The sequence below is a fragment of the Brienomyrus brachyistius genome, chromosome 2, assembly GCF_023856365.1.
Source record: "Brienomyrus brachyistius isolate T26 chromosome 2, BBRACH_0.4, whole genome shotgun sequence".
Lineage (NCBI taxonomy): Eukaryota > Metazoa > Chordata > Actinopteri > Osteoglossiformes > Mormyridae > Brienomyrus > Brienomyrus brachyistius.
In genome coordinates, this window is record NC_064534.1 from 46,504,067 (window position 1) to 46,524,781 (window position 20,715).

Genomic DNA, 20,715 nt, shown 5'->3' on the forward strand with positions numbered 1-20,715 from the left:
GCAAGGTTGCACACACACAGCCAATTTAGACTTGTCAATCAACCTGCCCTGCACGCTTTTGTGAAGGAAACCGGAGCCCCCAGCACATTGTTGGATTTACTATCCCTGCAGATTTGGTAATAAAAATTCAAATGAAAGTATCATTAAGCAGGGATTCCATGACTGCCGTGTGAGAGCAAAGGAATAATGTGTTAATATCTCCCTGAAAATATTGTAAAGTGTGTAAGAACTGCATGGGTGCAACCACATTTCTGGAGTTGTAGCAGACTTTAGGTGTCTAAATCAGCATCAAAACCACCTCATGGCACAGGGTGCCTTAATTATCATCTTTGTTAATTACTTAGGCTGAGTGAATGGATGGAATGATATAAATTTTAAAAAAAATCTTACCTTGTTTGTTGCTCAAACACTCAAATGCTTTTGCATCACTCCCATTGTTTATTTTTTGATAAACTAGAATAAACTGGTCGTCAGTCTAAAAACTGATAATAGTCAATTGAATTCTCATTTCTATATATCCAGATATATGGCGCAGGAGGTCGTGCTATTGTTTGGCAACTGGAGGGTTGCAGGTTTGAGCCCTGGTTCCTCCTGATCCCATCAAAGTGTCCTTGAGCAAGACACTGAACCCCAAATTGCTCCCGGTCTGCAGGTTGGCACCTTGCATGGCAGACTCTGCCACCGGTGTGTGAATGTGAGGCATGAAATGTAAAGCACTTTTACTCGTAAGAGTACAAAAGCGCTATATAAATGCAGTGCATTTATCATCCATCCATTGTGGCCCATCTTAGTCAGGGTCATTTCAATGTAGTCACTGGTTATATAATTCAATATTTAAAGACCAGTGAAGAAGCTTATTACTGGTTAATTCATTCAGTGAACATTTAATAAACCAGGCACCTGGGTAATTGATCACTAGCATCAGATTAGAAAATATCAGTTAATCACAGGTTGTATTTATAAAGAAAAAAGTTAAATAACACTAAATGCTGTAATAGTGAATCAATAGGAGATCAGCTTTAGTTACATTAAGTTTTCCTGCCTTGTTTGGTTTTTTGATCATGTGGAATCTCAAATAAGACTCATGACCATGTTTATGTGAAGTGTGTCTACTCAGACAGCTTTGGCTTATTTCCCACCAACTACAAGGATCTACAAAGACAAAAAACAAGAGTGTTTCATTTTTTTATACTTTAAGCTTTAAAAGATTATAATCCAGAAGTAATGAAAAGAGTGATGACCATGCACCTGCACCAGCACAAACAGTGGTGAGCCACTAATTACAAATGAATATTCGTGTACTGCAGAGAGAATTCCACATAGACACTCGCCGATGTAAAACACTCTTGTAATTCATTCTGCCCATAAAATGGGACAGTTTTCTATACTGATGGAATGGTGAGCCTTGAAGTTTTCAGCTATATTAATAAGTTCGTAATTTATAATTCATAATCAAATCATAGATAAGTTAAATATTCACATCTAATCAAAATGCTGTGTATTTAGAAAGGTTATGTTTATCTAAAGGCTATTTGCCACTATCAGTGTCAAAAGTTATGATCTAGATGAAACTTTCATTTAAATCAGGTACTTTCAAATGAAAACAGAACAGACCCCATGCTGTGGATACAACCGCAACTCAAATTATACAAATGCAGGGCTGTTGGAACAGACCGCAGCTCTGCACCAACAATGCTAACATTTCACAAAAGGGGACCTGCACGTACAAAAGTGGTGAGAGAGCATGAAGACCAAAGGGGCCCATGGCACATACTTCCAGAAGGACATGAAAAGCATTTCACAAAATGATAAAGTCCAAAAAAGTATCATCATATTAATTTATATATAAATGATAATAAAATCCATGCTTATTCATGTCAGTTATTACATGCCCTGTCTAAACCATTATATAAATGTGAGGAAAAATTGGCTGTGATCACGTTTTACTTATTTAAACACCGTCATACTCAATATAGTCTATAAAGCTATTAAAATTGTGCTAAAGATTTTTTTTATTTTTTTCCCCTCCCAAATATAAAAGTACACTGGACACTAAAGTTATGTATAAATGTATAGCTGCTGGAATTATATGGCCATCTGAGGGCGTACCGAAGGCTGTACTCTGTCAGTACGTAAATGGTTATTTATGCTGTGAAAGGGCATTGTGCTAATGTATAAAGACAGACATCCAGCCCTCCAAGTTTCAGAGTCTATTTAAATTATAAGAGTATTGATGTTCAATGCATGATAGATGTCATTAATGAAACAGCATCAGTGGTGTTTGTGTGGAAATAAGGAGCCACTTGTGTCATGGACGGACAGCATGGCTGAGATATGTGGTTTGAGACGTCTGGCTTTTGCTGTCGATCAGGACGATGGGGTTATTCTTGTGGTGAGAGATGATATCCATAAGGCTTCCAAAAAACTGAAACACAGAGGAAATTAGAAGAAAGTGGTATAATCGATATTATAAACACCTCCCTTGTCCCTAATTCTCCTCAGCAAGGCTAGATTCCCCTCACCCTTGCCTGTCAACAATTAATGATGTCACCCAACCCTTCTAGTGATCTGAGACTAGCCCTGGGCCTGATGCCATAGAACAAGTCAAATCATACAAGCCCATAAGCTCTGTCCCTCAATGATCTATTTAAGGTTACAAGCGTCATGCAACTCTTATAATTAGACATGCATTTTCAATCCATGCTATTTGTAGGAAGGTAGTATGCTGCCCTCATCTCTTTAGCTCTGTCATGCTCCCTGTCATTCTCTCGCCTATTTTCTTTGGCTAATGCCTGGATCTCCCTCTTTCTGGTTCCTCCCTCACCTCCTCAGACTTCTTGCCGTCTTTGCCTAGGGCATAGCTCTGTGTCTCCTCCAGGAAGCGTACAGGGATGTTGTAGACTTTCTCGTGGTACAGCACCACCAGTGTGTAAGGCTGCCGCGCGCTTTGCGCTGAGCTGCGGCGTACCAGGAAGGCTCCATCCTGCACCATCGCAACGCCACCAGTAGGGGGTGTAATAAGGAGAAGGACATGAAGCTCAGTCATCCTGAGGTTAATAAACACCAAAGAAGCTATCCTGCAACTAAAAACAGGCAAATAACTGAGGAGTGTGAATTAAATAGCTTGTATATAATGTATGGATGCATTTCAGTGTTTCTATACATGACTGTGTATGTCTGCATTTCAGTGTTTCTATATACAGAATTGTGCAAAAGTCTTAGGCAGGCAAAGAAAATGATGTTTAGATTATCCTCATGTAGGTGTAAAACTATGATATTATGCCTGTCAAAGTATGTCAGCTTAGCCATTTCAGAACCTCTGCTAAAATCATCCTAGTATTTGCAGCGACCGTCCAGTGCAGCCATGTATTTTTTGACTTGGCCACTAGCACACCTCACATAGCTAGTCAATCTGTCACTGACTCTTTAAACCAATATATTTAATTATTTAATTGAGCTGTTGGTGAAATTGATCAAAATCATGCAATGGCTGAGGTGCCCCTGAGGAAAAGTTTGGGAACTGAAGCGGTGTTCATCTAGCCATCCAACTAGATATCAGTAACTTTTTAGAAAACAGAAGAAATTACTAGTTTTTATTGTGTTACTCTTAATTAGCACGTTCTAATGTTAAATTGTGTTTTTTGTTCTAAGCCAAAGTACACTTACCACCCAGATAAACAGCTTTAAACATTTCTTTGGACTGCCTAAGACTTTTGCACAGTATAGTATGATGCTGTGTATGTATGCATTTCAGTATAATCCATATAACTGTGTGTGTGTGTGTGTGTGTGTGTGTTTCCCTGCAGTTCCACCTTGTTAACCGTGTGCAGCACTTCCTCAGCCTCCTTGCGGTCACAGTTCCCAGCAAACCACTCCATGTCCAGTAGACGTGACGCCTGTGGGACACCCAGCCATCAGAACTATGTCACAGACACTGGCACCATGACAACCGCATCACCCAAAATCACACTGCATTCCAGAAATCAGAAATAATCATGATATCCATCTATAATGCAATGATGATGCATGTATTTGCTCTAACATTCTGTCTTCACTTTATAACATCACTGTGATTGTTTTGACATGGAACACATCCCATTTTAGGAAAATAAATGAAATTTAAATCATTTAATATAAATTAAAACAGGACAAAGAGCTGAAAGAGTCCTTCTTGATAGCGACATTCCCAAAGCAAAAGGTGTTTACCTCTATCCCTGATATGGGGGGGGGCCTCACAGCAGTTGGGCTACCTAGACCAGATTAAAACAATGACACAGCGTCACAGTGCTCCAATAGCTGAGTATTACTACATGAGATATACACCCTATCTTTGACTTTAAACCTATTACACTCATAGACTAACTGTGGATAATTTTTACATTTAGATCAGGTGAAACCGAAACTTAACTGATGCATTGAACTTATCTTTTTAATGTAAGCCAAACGTATGGCTATGGAACACATTGTAATGGTGCGCAGATTAAATTAGTTCATTCCAGAAATATAGGTCCACAGGTTCCCTACTGCCAGTTAATTAATGTTCATGTTAATGTTATTTAATAAAAACCAATTAATGCAATTGTTTGTTCTATTAATTGAATTAATTCCCTTAATTAATTACATTTGTAATTAATTACAGTTTAAAAAAAAAAAACGCAAAAAAAAACAATTCTGCACTACTCAATGGAGTTCTCAGAGATAGTATTCATAGCTTGGGTCCTTATTGAGCTAGCATCGGAAATTCATTGCAGAGTCTCAAAGCACTTATGTAAGTCGCTCTGGCTAAGGGCGTCTGCCAAATCCTGTAAATGTAAATGTAATGTAAATTTCATTTTAAGTAATTTATCTGACACTTGCTTCGAAGCAGCTTACAGCAGAGGGAAGGACTACAATTTTTTGTGTGTGCTCCCTGGGACATTCATGTATTTTTCATACAAATAATGCATAGATTTTTAATGAATTATTAATTAGTTAATTATTGCTTTAATCAATTAAAGTGCAAGTATAAAACAAAAGTACAAGGATAAAACAAATGTATCAGGATTTGTTTAGATTTCAGTCAGAATGAAATAAAGGAAAATGTTTCATTATGCTAGTTTTATTTCACACTTACATGTGTCCTTCGTCTGTTTGCTATATCAGTGCAAGTGTGGTGCAACAAGAATCAGTGATAAAAAGCCCACAGCCAAAGATGTTTAGTTCAGCTTAGACTGAGCAAGTTCATTCATTAAGTAATTAATAAAGAGCTAAGTAGGAATAAGGGTCAGTACTCTCGGATCTGTATATATGGTCATGTTCTCAGTCTAACAGAGCCAACAAGCACTTAAAAAAAAAAAACGAATGATGTGGATTAAGACACAACAGCCTTCAGCTACAATGCAGACAGTCAGCTGTTTACAGAGCTCTGAAGAATCCTCACAAACACATTGGACAAACAGCTGACAGCATGCAAGCTGCTTTAGGTCACACCCCCAAAGGACACTCACCTTTAACTGCCGTGTGGCACTCCATGGCTGCCTGAGGTGGGGGGCTGTACGACATGCTAGATTCAAAAAGAGTTTTATGTTCACATTTTTCATCTGCCGGGAATATTGGAAGAATTCGTTCTGAATTGAAACATTAAACCCCCTACTACTGATTTAAGGTAGAGCAAGATTCTGCTGGGGATTGGAACCAGTGAAAATCATACCCCTACACCAATGAGGTGCTCTTTAAAACAGAGTGCCAGGGAACACTTGCTGTGATTGTTCTTTTACACTCAAAGCCCATTGATGATAACTTCCAGAAGGCATTAAATAAATCTGGGCAACATTTTGCATTTAGATGTTTGAGCTGAATGGCTTTGCAAACACTTTCACATGAGGGGCCCTTGAAGATCGGGTGCCATGGAACACTTCCAAAATCTTAGTTAATGCCAGAATCCACCTCCCCCCCAAAAACGTTTTAATAGTATAGAAATAAAATTTAACTCAATAAGAAGAAATGCATAGGTCAAAACGGTGCTACCCTCACCTGGATTTTGCTTCCTTCTGGGGGGATGGAATGGGGGGTTTCAGGCCTGGGATGCGAGGGGGGCGCTTTGGTTGGGGGGGCCTGACTTCATGGGCAGGAGGCAGAACTGGAACTGGATGGGACACAACAGAGAAAGGAGGACTGATGATTGCATTCAACATCACTAGTGAGTCACGAAAGAGTTTTTTTTTTTTTTTTTTTAAATCATTTCAGCAATTTACAGGCAGGAGGAGGACGTTTTATTGGCATGATATTTCCTAGCCGACACAGAAGGGCTGTGAATACTGGATGGACTGTAGCCACCGGAGTTTGCCTTTGGAGTCTGGTTTTGAGACAAGAGATATAAGCTAAGAGAAAAACTATGATGAATTATCAATTATGCCAAATGCCAGTAAGAACCATTGCAGAGCAAAGCCAAAGGATGGCAAAATCAACCTTATGGAATATTTTGGAAAAGAAATGAACTACCAGAGAAATAAGCAAACATAACAACCAAAGAAATGATAGACAGGGGTGGTGGTCCCAGTCTTGAAATCCGAAGAGGGCAGGAGTCAGAGAATTACGATCCATCATCCACAAAAGACTTCAAAAGGAGAAACACAGCAGCTACATTGCAGGATGTAAGCTGATCACAAAAGCTGGACTGGAATTCAAAGAAATATGAAGATGTACCAGAGGATTCTTAGAGCAGAGTTCCATGGACGGATGAGATGAAGATACTGTAAACCTTAGCAGAGTAACGGAAAAGGAAAGAAGGAGAAAAGGACAGACTGAAGATGATCCTAACCCTAACTGCCATGTCCAGCCCTGCCCTGCTTGTCTGATCCCTGCGTTTCCCTGGGCGTGGTGTCCAATCAGCTGCGCCAGGAGCTTGTTAGTCGTGCCTCTTATCCCTGTCCTCTCGTTAACCAGCCACAGCGCCCTTTAGTCCTGTGCTCCCTGTTCAGTCATCATTCTCTGCCCACGTGTGCTATCCAGCTAAACACTCCCCACAATAAATGCACCTGCGAGGGGTCTGTTCGCCCGCAGCCTGGATCTGGGTTGTCCTTTGCTACATGACACTAATCCCTCGTCTCTGAAGCATAGAGAAGGCAACGTTATGACTGTCACTGGCTTGGATCACTGCTCTTCATTGATGATGTTAGTGATGATGATATGGATTCCAAAGTGTACATAAAAATCTTGTCGTCCCATATCCAAGAAAAGTCTCCAAGCTCCTTGAGTAGAAGTTTGTAACGCACAAGGAACCAGGGCATCCTGCACAGTTAGTGAATGAGCTCATCATAAAGGGAAGGCTTCAGCTGAACATGTGCTTCACTGTAACAGATAGAAAATGAAGATGAAACCTGAAAAACTGGCAACAGCTGAAAAAGGCTGTCATTACAGCTTGGCAGAACATGTCAGAGAGAGATATCAAGAGTCTGCTGATGGGGATGTGTGTCAGACTGGAGGCAGCGTCAGCATGAACAGCTCTGCAGCTAAAAACTGTTGTTAATTTGCTGTTAATTTCATCTTAATATATATATATATATTCTTTGATCCTCTGCCTACAAGGGTCCCTGACCCTATAGGGAGGGCGTTTGGCTGCCAAGGGCCCTTGAATTGTGGTGGTTGTGGTGGTGGTGCTGGTGGTGGTGGTGGTGGTGGTGGGGGGGGCCCTCGCAAACGTTTTGCCCAGGGGCCCACACAACCCATAATCCATCCCTGATGTGAGTGTGTTCCCTGTGATGACCAACCAAGGTGTGCCCTGTGCTTCCCACATCATAGAAAACAGATGTACCTGATCTGATATTCTGAAATGCCCCATACACTTAAACCAATACTTGCAACCTTTACAGTAGGGGCTAAATACTCCCCCCCCCCCCCAATGGCTTGATTGATAAGGTATGTTAAACTGCATATCTACTACTAAATCCCCTGTTAGGAGACTTCAAATAGGTCAGAGTAACACGTAAAACTCTACTTTAAATATATGCTGCAGCTCGAGTATAATTAAAAAAAGATAGACATGGCCTTTTATCATTCCACCCAGGATTTGCACCCCACCCTCATGCCCCATTCTGCCTGGGACAGGCTCCAGGCCCTCGCATACCCCGGACCGGGATAAGCAGTCAGAATATGGACAGGTGGCCTTTCATTTGCATCATATTTTTTTTAGGATTCTTACCGTTACTTGGCATGGCTGCATTCTGGTAAAAATGAGAAAACAAAAATTATGAACAGGCATTCAAAGGGAAATAGCAGCATGCTTACAAACAAGTAATCATAAACACAAACATTAATCTTCAGAAGGGCAACTTTTCAGCAAATGTATGAAGAGATATGAGCGCCTCAGCTCTTTGGGCAATCAGAGCCCCACGCTTACTGCTCCAGCTGCATGGGCTACAGAGCTGTGGGATGCTGCCATAGCAGGACAAATGAGGAGTTCTTATGCAGAGCTAAAGCACAAACAACAAGCTATCCTTCGGCTGTCTGCTGAAGACTAATGACTCAGCCGGCATTCAGTATAAAGTCAATTCACTTGAGTATAAAACACCACTCATTTAAAAGATACACAATACTCTTCATTTCCTTTTAATTAGTTTTATGTATAGTAAGGTTTGCCTTGATTGGGATTCCTGATTCAGAAACCTCAGCTGACAGCATTAAATTCATTTGAATGAATGGGAGACAAATATTTAGTGTCTGAGTGTTCCTCAGGAAGTACTTACAGCCTTGGTGGTGGGCACTGGCGGCTTCATTCTGAATGACAGACAGTGGAGAAATGTGAGCATTCAAACACAAGACTCAAATGGAGAACAATATCTGTTTGTCTACAGACAGACACTTTGATTTAGTCTTGAAAATCTCGGAATGATCCACTTAAACATAATTTTAAAGGGGCCCTACTATGCTCATTTTCACTACTCATAATTTTATTTGTGGGGTCTACTAAAATAGATTTACATCTGTGTATAACTCTGAACTGTATTTGTCTGAAACACTCTGTTAGAACTTTAAGCCCCACCCCTGATGAACCCAATGTGCTCTAATTGGCCAGCTTGCCTGATTGGCTAGTTACACGTTCCATCCCTTTCTTGCAGCCTGCAGAGATTCCTGCTGGTAGGTGGCCAATAAGGACTGTGTTACGAGGTGACCTCACCATGTTACAGAAGTAAGGGCTGGAATTCCAATAAGGTGTTTCAGGCAGATTAGAGAAGAGTGGTTTCTGTAGTGTGAGTTACTCCCTTTGGTGTGAACTTTGGGCCTTAAGACTTTGCAGATAGTTTATATGCACATAACGCTATACAACACTCTGATGGAAAGGGAAATACTGGAAAAGCATAATAGGGCCCCTTTAATAGGTTTGATCCTGTCAGATGTTTCTTACATGGGAGCTTGAGCTTCATAGGATGTGGTTTTGGGAGAGGTGGGCATCCACATAGGGGTCCGAGTATTTGGGGAACTTGAGGGACAAGCTGCAGATAAACAGAAACCGCCTTTATACCCATGCGCCGTCTGAGAAGCCAACACTGCCCAAGTAACAGCATCCTGAAGAAATCCTTGAACATGATGTTAAACGGACTGTGGTCAATGATCCAGGAAGTAAGACTGCAAACATCTAATGCTGACCTCCATGAGGCTCTAAATAAAGGTCGTCGCTATCCTCCTGCAAACAGAGAAGTAGAACGTGGCCATTATTATCCTATGACCACAAAACAGCTTGCAAGCCTTTTTTAGTTTTGATCATTGTCTGGCTGAACAGGTACTCACCTGTCCTTCATTTGGGTCCAAGTACAAATCTGAAAAACAAAGAAGGCCAGATAAGTGCTCTCATATTTGTCTTAGCACGTATTAAATTTACAGTTACAGCATCATCCAGGACCCTGGTGGAACAGAGTGTGCAAACACTGCTTTGAACCATTAGCATTTTAATTAAACCAAACTGAATAACGTTCACATGACAGCACTTAGACCGAGTTTGATTGCTGTGATCAAGTTGCATGCAGCCCAGGGTTAAAAATCACAGATCAAAAAAAAAATGCGTTATGAAATCTCTGGACGTCAGTTTCTAGAGAAGATTCTTGGCCATTTTTTGAGTCCTTAAAAAAATCATAAGTGAAAACATAGGCTGCAAAATCATTTCCTGTTTGGACTGCTGGGCATCTGCAGCAGTAGAGAGTCCTGGCTCTTTGTCCGCCTGACAGGTTTCCCTGGTTCCAGGCTTCAATAAAATGACCCCTTTGTTAGCCTTCAGCTGGGAAGAGACTCTTAGCTGCAAGTAGAGCTTAACCGGAATTAGAAAACTCGGCTCATCCAGAAGTTAAGACATGCTTCACTATACTTTTCTGCATTTCTCATTTCTCTCCACCACCCCATGTCACTGATTCTGTACAAATCCATTATAGGCAGGATTTCTAGGCAGAGTTAAGGGGCAGAGGGGGTCCAGTTCAGTGACCTCAAGACTGCACCTTTGCTTCTGGCAGATGACGTGATCCTGCTGGCTTCATCAAGCAGTGACCTCCAGTGTGCACTGGGGTGGTTTGCAGCTGAGTGTGAAGTGGCTGAAGTGTGGATCAGCACCTCCAATCCGAGGTAAGAGTTCTCAACTGGAAAATGGTGGCTTGTCCCCTCTAGGTTGGGGATGAGTTACTGCCTAAAGTGAAGGAAGTTAATCATCTTGGCATCTGATTTACAAGCGTGGGAAGAATGGAGGGAAGGATTGCCAGGATCTGCTCACAAGCTGCGGAGATGAGCTCCCGCAATAAGGTATCTGGGCTCAGTCTTAGAGACAGGGTGAGGAGCTCAGACATTCAGGAGGAGCTCAAAGTGGAGCCGCTGCTCTCTATACTGAAGGGAGTCAGCTGAGATGGCTTAGGCTTCTGGCTAAGAAGCCTGCTGGACACCTCCCTGGGGAGGTCCTTCGGGCATGTCCTACCAGGAGGAGACCCTGGGGCAGACCCAGGACATGCTGGAGAGATTATATCTCTCAGCTAATCTGGCAGTGCCTGGGTATCCCCCTGGAGGAGCTGGAGGAGGTGGCTGGGGAGTGGAAGATCTCGACATCTTTACTTGTACTAGAGACCTGGAAGATTAGAAGCAGATGGATGGATGGATGGATGGATGGATGGATGGATGGATGGATGGAGGATACTGTGAAATTTATCCTTCCGATAGTGTCATCCCTCTTTGTTGTTGTCTTAAACACATTGATTAATGCTTCATTTATTATTTAATGATTGTGCAAAGTAGTTTTATCAAGAACAAATTGCATAATTTATTCCCCTGCACAAACGCAAAGGGATGCTTTCATTTAAGAGACGGAATATCCCCACAAGGCTGTTTTATGCAAACTATAGCTCTAAAAGCAATTCTCAGCCAAGTCCTCTGCCCTCTCATCCAGTCCATGTTTTGATTCAGACTCGCGGCACAGGTATCAAATTTTACTTGTCAGTGAATTAAATACAGCTGATGATTATCTGGCTCTGTTATGCATGTGGAAAAGTACAGTAAAACAGTGGAGTGGTTGTGCAATTTGAGGACTGGGCTGAGAACTTCTGCATTAAATGTTCATGTCCTATTATATTATAACACATCAGTTTCCTGCGAGTCATCCTAGTATTAATTCAAGGAGAATTTCAAGCCTGTCAAATGGGATTTGAACTCATATACAACTAACCCACAGGTCTATCATTGTTGCCCTGTTGCGGTATCGGGGATTTTACTTCTGCATTATGCTCTGTAATGATTAGTTCAGTTGATGTTTAATGTGCATTGTTTCATACATAACCTACATACATTGTTTGGACATGCACTCGAGCGAGACTCAGGATTGTTTCTCAGAACTAGACTATTCATACCTTCCTCACACTGGGGTACTGGGACAGGGACTGGGGCAGCCCGTGCTGGGGGGATCTTCGTTCCAGGCTTCTCCTTGCGATTCACTTGAGGTGCTGACAGTGGAGTAAGTGAAAGACTGGGTAACACCACACAAAGGGTACACAAGATAGATTCATCATCGCCTAGCTATGGCCGGCCATCACTGGAGGGTGCAGAGTGCCCCCCTATTAAGAGTCACCAGTGCAGGTAAATCCTAACACTGGAAAAAAGCAACACAAAACTTTTACTGTTTTTTTTTATATTGCTTCAAATTTCATAGCTTCAAAAGCAGTCGGGCTGGCATGAGAGTTCAGTGAGGAGCACTGGCAGCTCACACAACATGCTTCGTTTTTCAGCCATATTCTAAGTTCAGTATCCTCTGGCTTCCCTGGTATCCTTGGAGATCCCTTGGGATGTTATCTGTCTCTGTATTTAATGTACCCCTTTTCATATGCCTCTGCTGGATCCTGCACTTCCTACAGAGATGTTCATAGCATGTCTCCTTTCATAAGATGAAAACCACAGTGAATGTGAGGGCATGGGCAACTGCCAAATGAAAAACTGAGTAGAAATTCTGAATTCTGAATCAAAGCAATGAGGGAAGTATGAGTTGCTGTATATTGTCACAGGTGTGAGAATATTCTTGCTGTAACAATGTATAAAACTGAATTATGCATACAAATGCACCATGCGCATAACAATCAATTTCAAACGTAACTGCATTGGATGTAACTTGCATCCTCTTAGAGTAAAAATAAAATTTACTTGTGTCCTGAATATGTATGTCATTGTCAAAAACACTACACTTTACCTGGAGAAAACACAAGTTCAAAAGGGTTGCTTAGTCAAAAGGTGCAAAAGAGCAAAATCTTACGTTTTCTGGCACTTTGGACATGCATTTCATCGAAATCCCTGCGTGGCTCCGGTTTCTGTGCGAAAGTCACCATAATGAAAAACGTAACGCATGTTATATAACATTCGATTTTGTGCACACAAGTACCAATCAGATATATACCATGCCAATGAGCAAAAAGCCATACAAACAGGTAGGTATTTCAATTTCATTGCAATAGACACAAAATGATCACAAGTCCGAGATACAGCATATTGTGGCAGGGACCACTTAAAGAGGTGAATTCTCAGACAGGACAGCTTATAATTGGCCAGACAGGAACAGGCTGACCAATCGACAGAGGCGTTACCGGGACTTTGCCGATAGGCGTCGTCTTAGCTGGATGGGGGGGTGGGGCCTGTCTTGGTGGAACAACAGCGGAGGATCTCTCTTAAATCAGAAAACAGATCAATGCTATAAATATTACAATTAACCAGATCTTGCACAAAAAGAACAAAACTGATGTGACAATTGGGTCAGTCTGATATGATATGTGCCCTTGAGAGGTAAAGTGGGCTATCCCACGTCAGTCAAAAATGAGTTTAGTGTCCAATATTAATTATTGAGGGTCTATCTGTTATTATCTAAGTCATATCTCTGTGCTACCTATGATCAATTGTAGGGTATAGGCACACTGATTTTTTGATAAATACAACTTTGGAGCTCATTTTCTCAAAATTTTGTTTTTGTGGGATATGGTGCTTGTGAGATACAGAATGGAAATGGGCTATGATGTCACAGCCAAGAAAAAGGGAGGCCTGGCTGATGTGTGGTCCAAGCTGAGTGACCCCTGACCTACCATTACCTATGTAAACATTGGTCTCCACCGGCCTTCGGGTCACCGTCATGACAGGTCGCTCACACGGGGGGGCCTCATAGGTATCGCAGTCATCCTCATCCTATCCAGCATGCAACAGGACACACATGCATGCAAACGCAACACACATGCAGTGACAGTCCAATTGGCAGTCAGCAGTACCTCCCATTTTATCCACATTATATTCCAGCAAGTCCTAAATACACATCTTACTGTTAAACAGCACAAATACACAGTGATGTGTCATTTAAACAATGCCCAATGTAAGATGTAAGTAATACATGCATGAATAATAAACCACAGGAGTTCAGTAATGCAGATTTATTGCGGTTATCAGAAAAATAATAAGGGGCTTTGCACAAGCTGTACGTAAATGCAGAAATGTACCATTTGACTGAGAATCACAAGCCAGCTGCCTCATTCCTTAATGGCCAATCAGCCTTCCAAATGCTAAGCATTTCTTATGCTAATAGGTTAACATTCCATATCAGAAGAATTTTCTTTACAGCTCAATGTATTTACACAAACCATAAGTGTCTGTATTATGGCTTCAGGTAACATTATTAGTATTATAATGTAATATGTTAGCCAACACTCTAGCCCAAAGCACTGAATATAACCTGAAATTATGCAGGGTTCAGTAGTACAGTGGTGCAGTACTGTGCCCCTTCTGGGAAGGTGATTTGCAGCCAATTCATTAACCATCACATCTAGGATTTTCAGTCATTTGTAAAACAATCCTCTACGCTAATGAACTAAAGATATTCTGCATAGGAATAAAACATCTGTACTCATTTCACAGTAAATACTGTGCTCTTGGCAAAATGTAAACCAGGGGACAGATATCACTCCCACCATGACCAGTGCAGAGGGTCATTTGGGCTGAAGCCCAGAGGCTCATAAGGGGCCCCAGCCATCTTTATCATTGTCTTGTAGTATAGATCTTTGTTCTGTATATGTTCTAGTCAGTTCTGCCTGTGTCCATTAGATTTCTCAGTAATGTTTTGTTTCACTTGTATTCCTTGTGTTAAATTCCTTAGCTCCTGTTAATTCCTCTCACCTGCTCCTTGTTGCCCTAATCTCTAGTGTTTGTGCAATTAGTAATGACTATTTAAATTCCTGCCCTTGTCTCTCAGTTGGACATTGTTTGCCGATACCCGTTTCTTCTCATGGTATTTTTGTGTATATTTCCGGCTGTTACCCTTTGTTTGCTGTATGGTTATTATGTGTTTGTAGCTGTGGTAGTTTTCCTGTGTTATTTATTGTGGTTTCTTGTGTTGTTCCCTGCTTTCGTTTTGATATACTTGTTCTATGTTCCTTCGTGGTACCTTCTGGTTCTCCTGTTCTGTTCTGTATTGTAAATAAAACCCCGTTTGTTGAGAGCCGATACGTGGACCGTCCCTCCTTCATCATGACCCGTTGTAATAGAATTGATTTTTGTTAATGAGTGACCCCCCCCCCACCCAACCACGCAGAACAGGGTGAAATTGCCCAATTCAGTGGGAGGTAGTGCTGAAGCCTGCCTAAGGTCCCACATAGGATTTGTCCGACTGTGCGCTGAGGAATGAGACACAAATATAACGTCATATAAAACAACCTTACTGCTTCATTAAAAGTCATACACTAACACTGTCATTTTTGCTTAGTAAACAATATGGGTTCAATACAAAGGGCATCAATTGTTTGCCCCAAATGCTTCAGCTTGCATACAGAAATGCTGCAGGGAAAGAGGAAGCTGGTAATGATACCCAAGGTCACTGGGCGGTGTGACGGGAAAGTCACAAAGAAACTGAACTCGCACACAGACAGAGCTAACAGCAGTCCCCTCAGCAAACACACAGTTAGCTGTGTATCTCTGTTAATGATTTCAAAACTTTGAACTGGAATTGTGAATTAATTTACTAGCCTGTTAGTGACATTCTAATTCACTTCAACAGGCACACTCAGGCAGTGGCCTCTTATGGTTTTTCATATATGAAAGCCTCCAACAGCGATAAATTAGGCTAGTTACTTTTGTTCCCAGGTAAAAAAGTCAATTTCTATCCGCTAAACGTAGGTGTTTTTATAGCCACTGAGTCTGTGTAAAAGGGAGAACCGACTGGGGAACCTGACATTGCTTATTATATGCGTCACAGCCTCTGGTTCTATTTTTTTGTTTGCTTATTTGTTTAAGCATATATCAGAAAAAGGTTCTTCTCTGAATTTGCACATGTTCAGCACCCTACTGTAAGACAAAGTGGGAAATTCACATAGTATGGTAATTAACTTCAGAAAGAGTTGAGGCACTTCCATGCATATCTGCATGCACCGGAACCCCTGTCAGCCATCCCCACTAATTCTGTGGGATACATTGGGTATAAACTAAGGGTTTGGTGATTCTGAAACTGAGACCGAAACCGCGATACCAACGCCCACATTCTCATATCGTGGTTCCATCTCCTGCCATAACACTGTGTAAGACATATCAATCACAAAATTATTATTCTATGTAAAATTGGAAAGATTGACAAGCTGAATATTTTGTAAATATTACACATTACTAAGGCTGTAATTGTACATGTATTGATCATGCACCATTACTATTTTACGTGTATTTCTGTATTTTCAGAATTACAAATTTCTTGTATTTCAATTAAATACATTTTCTCACACCAGTATTTTGTATTTAATTTTGATACACATTACAAATACTTGTTCATCAAATGCAACAAGACTTTTTGATGCATCTGTGACCATCTCTCCACGTACATTTTAAAAGGCAGTACGGTACTCAGATATTTCTGGAAACTTACAAACTCATTTTCCGGCCAGTCATAAGCAGGGCTGTTATCTGAAAGACAGTTTCAAAGGGAAGACTGATCACACCAATGCACACCAATAGGAATCCACTGTGGCACCATTTTAGATAAAGCGAGAGAGTCAGCTTCTAGGGCAAACAGTCACACTGGCTGGTACTAATGCGTTTAGCTGGTGTCACATGATCAATGACACTGTCAGCTGGGTGGCTTACAGGAAGAACAACTGGAACAGTTATTCAAACCATATCATCTAGAAGGAAGTGCAAGGAGTAGAAATGTTTAAACACAACTCTAGTGTCTACAGAGCTCATACTTTGTGTGTGTGTTTGGGGGGTATGTATATATTTCATTGTGGGGTCCACATGTCCCCACAGTGTGCTCAAAATCTGTTATTTTGACATTGTGGGGACCATTTTTTCAATCTCCAAGGGACAATCTGTGACTGCCATTCAAAAACTAAAAATGACAGAAGTGTTGTATTTTGTTTGGGTACTTATGCTTAAGGATAGGGCTGTGTAGGTGTTAAAGATGTCATTGTTGGGATTAGCGTGTTCTCATAGAAATTAATGGACGGTCCCTACAAAGATAAGAATACATACATATGTGTGTGTGTGTGTGTGTGTGTGTGTGTGTGTATGCTCTGCTGAAGAAGCTACCATCTGGTGCTTTCAAACATACAATAATATTCAAAATGTCAGTGTTGAAGGAAACAGCTTCCACAGAAAGAGGAGGACTGTCTCTAGGAGTGCCAAATTGACTCACCAATCCTTTTGGGTGGAGCTGGGGGTCCACTGTTTCAAACAGGGGGACCACAGAGGAAAAGCACACAGGAAATGACACAAAAAACATGATTTAGGACATTTCCTCAATAGGAGTGAGTTATAAGCGAATTGGTTGTCCGTCATCACTAAACAAAATCATTTCCATCACTAATTTCCTATTTCCATTAAGACTCATCTTCTTAAGCAAAGTCTACGTTGGTGTGGATTCCAACGAATTTGCTTTTACTGTGTAGCACCTTGAGCTTTTGCTGTTATGCTTTAAGAATGACTCCCCATAATCCTTCCTGCGTGTTACATGTACAGGCGGCACTAGTACGAATAGAACAGAAATGTTTGAGCATTTCTACTTACAGGCTCTTCAACTTCCCAAAGAAACTCTGTGAAAGCAAAACAACGCAGCACTTTCAGAATCACACACAGACTCACAAGCCGGCCAATGAGAGCGTTTTTATATGAACCTGTATACGGTTATATGAAATAACCTTGCAGCTTCATTAAAGGTACACTAACACTGTCATTTTTGCTTGGTAAACGATATGGGTTCAATACAAAGGGCATCAATGAATGAAGATTGTTTTGCCCCAAATGCTCCAGCTTGCATATAAAAATGCGGCAGGGAAAGAGGAAGCTGGTAATGATACCCAATGTCACCGGGGGAAATGTGGAACGGTGTGACAGGAGAGTCACCACAGAGTGTAATGTGTCACAAAGAAACTGAAGTCGCACACAGACAGAGCTAACAGCAGTCCCCTCAGCAAACACACTGTCAGCTATGTATCTCTGTTAAAGATTCCAGGGCCTGTACTGGTGATGCCTGCATGAATATGCTCACTTCAGCTTTAACCGCAAATACGGCTTCGGCAAACATGCTAGCTGTCTGGGTTCTGTGTATACACCTCGGGGTGACTTGTCAGATTTAAGGTAGTCTGGGCAAAATGTAAGTGAACGAAAATGAAGTCCATTTAAACCGTGGTACCTTAATTCCGACAAGTTGCCCCGATAAGCCAGTAACCCCGCTTTGTAGTACAGGCCACTGGACTGTGCAAAATATAGAGATACCATGAGAAAGCAGTCCTATCCAAATGTTAAGTTTTAACAGTCACAACTTCCTCCCGACCAATTATCAAGATTTTGACCAAACCTGACCGTCGCTGTTTGGAGATACATGTGAGTGATAATAATCATTTCCTCCATTATCTAATGCAAAAAATGAGTTAGTGCAGCAGTACGTTTCTTGGGAGACAAATCAATCAAAAATAAAAGTTCATGTAGGGTTAAAAGAAGAAAAAAAATCTACAACATTAAGAGTTTGGAGATAATATACTAATTAAAAAGTGTCACTTGCACAAGTTTAATTTATCTTCCCATTTCTCTCACACTTTACTGGTCATAAGTACCGTCTACTGTATAAAACTATAATCCAAAAACAAAACTGTCAAAATGATGAGTGCAGTACACTGCAGTACACAACACACCACAAGGGGGAGTCAAGGCTACGCAACAACAATTTACATTCTATCCTCAAAAAACTATATAAAAAAAATTATATCGACAAATATTCGAAACGTGACTCTTTTAGGCTCTTTTTTTAGTTTGTATGTGTTTCTGTATGTCTCATGGAGAGCAAGATCCGGGAGGCCACAGAGATTCGTATAAACACCACTATTCTCTTATCTGTATTAAGCCAAATTAAGTAATTTCCTTATAATGTGTTCCTGATAAACGGAAAAGGTTTAAGGTGAATTTTATAATTATGTCATAGATTACAGGTTGATGCATTTAGCAATGAAAGTGTCGCCATGATCAGTGACGGAATTTTGGTTTTCCTAAATTCTTATTTTGAGCACGTAAATTAAGCTTTTTCACATTCATTATTTTACAGTGATCATATTTTGCACGCTACGGGGAGAGTAAAAATATTGTTCATTGGGGGGGGAGCTAAGATTAAGCATTGAAAATAGTAATTATGAGCACTGTAATAGCAGCGGCAGCTCAGCGAAAAAGCTTTGGTATTATAACGTAAAAGTTTTACGTTCACAACCCTGCTTTCACACGAACTTCCTACGAATGAACACATATGCAAACAAAATACAGAGCAATACAATTATAATCAGTCTAGTCCTATTAGTGTCGTTCTTTTAGGAGTTTTAACAACCCTATTTTAACCAGCGGCTACTAGCAGTAACTGGCAGTCAGAAACAGAAACGCCGGTAGAAACGCAGCGCATTGCATTATTATACATCGCATTTTATACTTATAATCGACGCTCTCCAGGCACATATTAATCCCAAACACAGCACATCATTTTGAATAATAATTTAGAATGAATAATTCTAGTTACGTTACCATAGTGCTCATGGAACTGAAGTTCAGCTCAACTCATCAGGAAACGCGTTTGCTGGTTTCGCATGCAAATAATGATTAACAAAGGAGGGATGAAAGCGGCAGGTGGGTTAAAGCGCCCAGGTACAGCGGCTGGGATTATTTGCATGCCAGTGTGTGTGATGGGCTGTCGCCTTGCGAACAGATGGATGCATCTGCCTCGGGCGACTTTAAAGCTCCGCCAAATTACTGTCAGCGAAAACCAGTAAAACCCAGAAAGGTTTTAGCCCTGTCAGGAGCTAAAATGAAAATTACTTGCCTTTACGTCAAAATGTTCCTTATTAAATGTCTGAGATTACTAACAACAGCGATTATTATAAGGATATTATAAGGTAAATGTTGTCGATTTAAATTCTTGGACAATCCGTACTATGGCGAAACTGCTTACGAAGCTTCATAAACGACAACATATATTAACGTGTTGGTAACATTTGTAGTGATATCACTGAACCAGAACAAGTTCCTTTCTCTGTTGCATTGTATCTAGTTTCTTATGGTTTCGGTAAAATGCACTAATCAATACTGACACGTGTCCATATGCCTTCCTGGAGAATATATAGACTCCAATCCCGTAAATATATTTACATATTTGCACGGCAATATGCTGTTGCATGTGAGTGGAACAATTAAGGTTTTCATTCTGAACTGATAGAACAGGTTGCTAACTTAGGGTGCCGTGACATGAGAGGGAAGCGTGACAATGTGCTTATTGTGTCAGATATAATGCATTATTAGCAGGCAACGATCAAAGTATTAGAGTGTAAGAGCCTTGCATTCACCATAACTGCATTCACCTCAGCGACGTGGCCTACAGAGTACAGGGAAATCGATGCAAAGGTAGGGTGACCAGATAATCCATGTCAGGGAGGACACATTGAGCTAGGACAGGATTTTTAAACTACCGTTTTAAATAAAAGAACCGGGATCTCAGTTAAGCACAGAGTTCTTGCTGCGTGCTGATTGGTCAGTCTCATGTAATCATGCATATGCCACTAATGTTTATGTTTAACAGCTGGATGTTTTTCAATCAAAGGAGTCAAAGCACAAGAAGTGAGCTATTTAGCAAAGCACAGGTGCCTTTCAGTTTTAAAGTAGTTTATAAAACCTGGAGTAGCTTGAAGTGTCCTCTCTGACATGGATTATCTGGTCAGCCTATGCAAAGGTGACTAGCCA

General features: G+C 40.9%; 1 protein-coding gene across 3 annotated transcripts; it reads right to left on the reverse strand.

The window, feature by feature from the left end:
* Positions 1–1,169: 1,169 nt before the first annotated feature.
* si:dkeyp-117b11.1 (B-cell linker protein) lies at positions 1,170–20,422 on the reverse strand. Of its 3 annotated transcripts, none has more exons than XM_048996688.1 (19): positions 20,337–20,422; positions 17,512–17,537; positions 17,141–17,169; positions 16,373–16,410; positions 13,563–13,662; positions 13,074–13,153; positions 12,746–12,800; positions 11,853–11,945; positions 9,766–9,794; positions 9,625–9,661; positions 9,383–9,470; positions 8,724–8,754; positions 8,180–8,201; positions 6,013–6,136; positions 5,487–5,542; positions 4,207–4,250; positions 3,813–3,896; positions 2,825–2,983; positions 1,170–2,425 (listed from the first exon to the last, which is right to left on the reverse strand). In XM_048996688.1, the coding sequence occupies exons 5-19, from the start codon at positions 13,609–13,611 to the stop codon at positions 2,309–2,311; spliced, it is 1,068 nt and encodes a 355-aa protein (XP_048852645.1). In that variant the 5' UTR covers positions 13,612–13,662; positions 16,373–16,410; positions 17,141–17,169; positions 17,512–17,537; positions 20,337–20,422; the 3' UTR covers positions 1,170–2,308. The 3 variants fall into 3 exon arrangements, with proteins under 3 accessions (XP_048852645.1, XP_048852641.1, XP_048852644.1); XM_048996684.1 differs by lacking the exon at positions 20,337–20,422 and adding an exon at positions 19,507–19,681; XM_048996687.1 differs by lacking the exon at positions 20,337–20,422 and adding an exon at positions 19,507–19,679 and having other exon boundaries at positions 13,569–13,662.
* Positions 20,423–20,715: the final 293 nt, after the last annotated feature.